Source organism: Octodon degus, unplaced genomic scaffold (assembly GCF_000260255.1).
Source record: "Octodon degus isolate 3935 unplaced genomic scaffold, OctDeg1.0 scaffold00430, whole genome shotgun sequence".
Classification (NCBI taxonomy): domain Eukaryota; kingdom Metazoa; phylum Chordata; class Mammalia; order Rodentia; family Octodontidae; genus Octodon; species Octodon degus.
In genome coordinates this window covers 393,125-399,025 of record NW_004525006.1, presented here as the reverse complement: position 1 = coordinate 399,025, position 5,901 = coordinate 393,125, and the positions used below count along the sequence as shown (strand labels likewise).

The window sequence follows — 5,901 nt, the reverse complement described above, 5'->3', positions numbered from 1 at the left end:
TTTTATAAATAATTAAATTTATTGTTACACTTTATATATATATTTTGTTTCACCATATATATATATATATATTTTGGTGAAACAATCATAGCTACTTGGGGTAGGAAGAAAGATTTTATTTAAAACTTCCTGGAAATTGTTCAAAGTCTATATGGATTACATAATGAACCATTTATTCACGAAGGTCTTTATTCATTATAAGAATAAATAGACAAATATATGCTTAATGTTTTACATGTCTGCAGGATGACAACTAAGGTGTTAAATTCCATGACGTTTAGCATTTGATATCTTGTGTATAATTTTTTTTCCTGAATCCAAAAAAATCCAAAAAAAAAAAAAAAAAAAGCCTCTCTCTGTTAAACTGAATGGAACACATGAGTCATAAGAGCAACTGAATGTTGTGATGGCACTGTGATGCTATTTAGAATGAACTACAGTCATAATATTTTTATTACTTTTGAAATTATACAAGTTTTCACTCTAATTATTGTACTCGAAACTTGTTCATCTTGGAGAAAAATCTCCTAATCCACCTTCTAAATGCAAAGCCTAAAAATTCTGAATCTAACTTGGTGTACCTTTATTCTTATAGGCCAGAAGACACACTGAAAATGGCGTCAGGCATCCCCATGCCAGAGCCACTGTGCCTCATTGAGAACACTGAAGAGGCGCTGGTGGTTAATGCAGAAGCTCTGGAGGTCCTGTCTGCCATCGACCAGCCCCTCGTGGTGGTGGCCATCGTGGGCCCCTACCGCACTGGGAAATCCTACCTGATGAACAAGCTGGCTGCGAAGGAAAAGGGTGAGTGCTGCCAGCGAGGCCGTGTCCAGCCCCTTGATTCCACCCACACTGCCAGCATCCAGCATGGGCATGTGAGGAGAGAAAAAGAAAAGAGTTGAAAGCCAATGTTTAGGCCACTGCTGGTCTTTTAATTCCCATGGAAATACAAGGTAGCACTTTGATTTATCATTTTTATAAATAATTAAATTTATTGTTACACTTTAGGTATATATAATGGTCACATACATTATAAAGAATTTGTACATGGCATAACTTGATTGTTTTTATCTCCCTTCCACCTACCCTTCCTTCAACTCCTCTTTCCCTCCTTATTTCCAAAAGCTTTTTCTTCTTTTCTCACCAGTTTTTTCTCCTTCTTTCCTTCTTTTCCCTGTCCACATCCCTAGATCCCCTTCCACTGGATCATTTTCTTCTTATTACACAATAGCCATTATTAATTTTGGTCCTTATTTATACTTTTAGTTTCTCATACCAGAGAAACAATGGAGTATTTGTACTAGTGTGTCCAGTTAATTCACTTAGGAGTACGTCCTCAAGATGCATCTAGCTAGCTAGAAATGTCCTATCTCCTTTATCTATTCCTCAGTTGCTGGGAATTTGAAATGTTTCCAAGATTTAGTGACTACAAACTGTGTTAATATAAATGTGAATAAGCATATATCACCATGGTATGAAATTTTTAACTCTTTCTGGAAGGTACCCAGAATGGTAATAGCTTGGTCAAACAAGACCTGTGGTCCTAGTGTTTTAAGGAATCTCTACACTGATTTCCACAGTGGTTGATCCAGTCTACAGTCCCACAAACAGTGGAGAAGCATTCTTTATTCTCCACAGACCCTCCAGCAGTTGTTACTGATTGTTTTGCTCTTTTTTTTTTGTAATTATCATTCCTTGTGGAATGACATAGAATCTCAGAATTACTTTAATTAGCATCTCTAAATTGATTGGTGATATTGAATATTTGTTTCATATATTTATTTGCCATTTCATCTTCTTTATGTGAGAAGTTTCTGTCCATTCAAGATGCCCATTTTGGATTATACACCAAGACCAAGTGAGATTAATCCCAAAGATATGTAGGGATGGTTCCATGTACACAAGTCAATAAATATAATACTCGGAGCCGGGGAGATGGCTCAGTGGAATACGTACTTCCCTGACAAGCGCAAGGGCCTGAGTTCAATCCCCAGTTCTGCCAAAAATAAATAAATAAATAATAAATAAATAAATAAATGTAATACATCATATCAATAGATACAAAGCAGAAAATCACAGGATCATTTCAATAGCTGCAGAAAAGGTATGTAACAAAGTCCAACACTCATGTATGATGAAATCCCATAGAAAATTGGAATATATTATTTTTAATCCCAGTCTGATAAAATTATCTATGACAAATCATCAGCCAACATAATACTGAAAGGATAAAAAATGAAAGCTTTCACTTTAAAATCAGAAATGAGACAAGAATGTCCACTATCACCATTCCTATTTAATATAATTCTGGAAACATTATCTAGAGAAAGTAGACAAAAGAAATCAAAGGAATAAAGTCAGGAAAGGAAGATGTTAAATTGTCATTACTTGCAAGTAATATGATACTCTATATAGAAGACCCCCAAAACTCCAAAAAAGACTGATTGAATTAACAACCAAACTCATTATCAGGGCTAGTTATACAGTCAACACTCAAAAATCAATAGCATTCTTGTTTACAAGTAACAATCTCACAGAGAAACAAATTAGAGAAAATATACCTTTCATAATAGCATTGAAAAACTCAAATATTTAGGAATCAGTCTAACGAAGGAAATACTTTACATGGAAAACTACACTACTCTGAAAAAGGAGGTTGAGGAGGACATTAGAACATGGCAAGATGTGCCTTGCTCTTGCATAGGAAGAACCAACATAGTGAAAATGGTCATACTCCCCAAACTGTTCTATAAATACATCTCATTTTTTTCTGTTTAGTTCTGTTTCATTTTGATTTTGGCCTTAATATTGCCCTTTGCATTGAGCAAAATATCAATGAGATAATTTCCAAATACAATGAAAATTTTAAAGCCCTCTTACATTTTAAACCTCTAAAGTGTGATGTTTAATATTACTTTCGCACTCTTTGACTATAATTCAGATAGATATCTGTATTTTCTGCTACCTTTGCATCTTACTTTCTTTAAGCAATAACTTCATTATGTCAAAACTCCTCATTTTCCAGGGCCCTTTGTTAACAATAAACTCCCCACTCTCCTTTCCAGGCTTTTCTGTTGGCTCCACTGTGCAGTCCCACACCAAGGGGATCTGGATGTGGTGTGTGCCTCATCCCGAGAAGCCAGACCACACCCTCATTCTGCTGGACACTGAGGGCCTTGGAGATGTAGAGAAGGTAAGCAGGAAGATTCACAGTTGAACAAACTCTTTTTCTATAAGTGTTCTTTATGTGGGGAAGTTGTGTTGTAGCTGTTCTGCTCTGTTTTTGTTTCCTATACTTGACTAGAGTATATCCCCTCTTTTTCCTCCTATTCTTAATGATATGAGCTTGGAAAAGAAATATATTTGTAAGGCAAAATCAGTAAAATTATACTGGATATGCAAGAAATTCAGATATGTGCAAGAACTGCCTCATATCAGCTCATATAAATCAATAGTATATATCTCTTTTCAAGTGTAAATTTAGTGAGTTCACCTTGGTAGCCTGGTGAAGGAAGATGTTAAATTGTCATTACTTGCAGGTAATATACTCTATATAGGAGACCCCAAAAACTCCAAAACAGGCTGATTGATTTAACAATCAAATTCACTATCAGATACAGAGATACAGAGTCAAAACTCAAAAAGCAGTAGCATTCTCGTTTACAAATAACAATCTCACAGAGAAAGAAATTAGAGAAAATATACTTTTCATAACAGCTTTGAAAAACTCAAGTATTTAGGAATCAGCCTAACAAAGATGTACTTTACATTGAAAACTACACTACTCAGGAAGTGGGTAAGTGGTACAAATCAAGATATTTTCCATAGTGAGCCTGGTGGATAATAATTATTCAATACAATAGATATAAGTATGTATTACAAATACAGGTTAATTTTTTAGACTTGGAAAAATCTTGATTGTAAGTGAACAGGACCCTATAAAGATCTTGCCTGGTTTCAGCTAGCCCATTCTGATGTTAGCCATTATGGTCCTCTATGATTCTTAATTTAAATATTCATTTTGAAAATGTCTAACAGTACTTATAAAAGTAATAATGAAATGACAATGCATGAATAGATATAAAATCATCAGTGAGAAAGCCACACTAAGTTTATGTGTCTGACAATGACTCTCATTTGTCTCATATAATATTTGTATGCCAGAGTCCTATTTGTAATGATTGCTCACCTGGGAATGCCATGCGACATGATTAAAATTTATTCTGACTTCTAGGTTGATGACAAGAGTGATATCCAGATCTTTGCCCTGGCAATCCTGCTGAGCAGCACCTTCGTATACAACACCATGAACAAAATTGACCAGGGTGCCATAGACCTACTGCAGTATCCTTTTGTGGTGAAGGATGGTAACAAAGCCAGGGTGATCGGCACTCACCAGCTACATGGCTGTGAGATCTTGCAAATACAAAAATAAGAATTTATAAACTGTGAAAGTACTGCATGAATAACCCTAATGTTAACTGATAATGAAATGTCAGTTTGATTGAGTGGTAGAGAGAAAATGTTTGAGGGGGCAAGGAATAAAATATGGCCTTAGATGTTCTCCTATTTTTGGAACTTCCCTTAATTGCGTCTCAGCAATGTGACAGAACTGACAGATCTGCTCAGGACAAGATGCTCACCTGATTTTAAAGAGGCTGAAGATACTGATGACTTAGTGAGCTTCTTTCCAGACTTAGTGTGGACTCTGAGAGATTTCTACCTACACCTGGAAACAGACGGGCAAGACATCACACCAGATGAGTACCTGGAGAGCTCATTGGAACCCAAAGCAGGTAACAGTGTTTGGTTTTGCCCATTAAAAATAAAGAAGGCCGAGGAAGTATCGTTCTTGTGCAGGTCATTAAATGTACATTTTTCATATTTATCCTCTGACAAAAGATAAATAATAAATGGTATTAATTTAGAAGAAATCAAGAGATTCAACATTAAAATTCATCACTCTCCTGCTCTTGGAGCAAACTATTTTCTTTTGTTCCTTTATAACTTTAACCTTTTGCTTAGGATTCACAAAAGACTTGTTAAACTAAGACATTAGTCAGAATAATATTTCTTTAGGGTAAATAATGAGCAGAAATTTTATGCTAAATAAATCCTGTTTTTGCTACTCCAGGTAGCAATGAGAGAATTCAACATTTCAATTTGTCTGGTTTGTTTATAAAGAAGTTCTTTCCAAGAAAGAAATGCTTTATCTTTGACTCACCTGCTAACAAGAAAAAGCTTTCCAAACTTCAGAAGCTATGTGATGGGGAGCTGTATCCTGAGTTTGTGCAACAGGTGGAAGAATTCTGTTCCTACATCTTCAGCCACTCCACTGTCAAGACTCTTCCAGGAGGCATTGAGGTCAATGGACCCTGTGAGTATCTACTGAGGTATTTTCCTTCTACACAACACAGACTACAAGGATTTTTGGACTTATGTGTAAACATAAGAAGTATATAATTCTTTATGTCTGTTTTTAAAATACATTCTAATTGTTAAATGTTGTTTATCATATTCTGTAGGGACTTAAAGTTCAATATATCAATACTTGATGAAAAATACCTGCTCCATATTATGCCTAAGACGTTTGATATGCAGATATATAGTGAGGTTAAGCTTATCAGCCTAAGTTGTATGGTAATAACAATAAGCTTCTCTTCCGGAGGGTTAATGACCTAACTTTGCAGACCAAAATTAGAGAAAAAGGAGGACTGTAAGGAAAGCCAACATTTTGGCCAGGCCTTCCAAGGTCAATTAAGACTCAGGGCATATGAGAACTTGTACTGTAACATCATGTAACTCAATAGTGTCCCAAATTTTCTGATCAAGGAGATTATGGGGCCAAAGAGGAAAGTGATCAATGATGTAGAGTGTGCCTAAGGAGAGTCACATGGAGAG

The 5,901-nt window shown here is 35.6% G+C and overlaps 1 protein-coding gene across 2 annotated transcripts in view; it reads left to right on the top strand.

The window, feature by feature from the left end:
• LOC101585995 (guanylate-binding protein 5) overlaps positions 1–5,901 on the top strand; it is a 31,861-nt gene that overhangs the window by 2,127 nt on the left and 23,833 nt on the right. For both annotated transcript variants that reach the window (XM_023708661.1, XM_023708662.1), the window contains exons 2-6: positions 596–804; positions 3,066–3,193; positions 4,235–4,344; positions 4,600–4,796; positions 5,135–5,377. In XM_023708661.1, coding sequence (XP_023564429.1) covers positions 615–804; positions 3,066–3,193; positions 4,235–4,344; positions 4,600–4,796; positions 5,135–5,377 — 868 coding nt within the window. In that variant the 5' untranslated portion in view covers positions 596–614. The remainder of the gene's footprint in view (positions 1–595; positions 805–3,065; positions 3,194–4,234; positions 4,345–4,599; positions 4,797–5,134; positions 5,378–5,901) is intronic.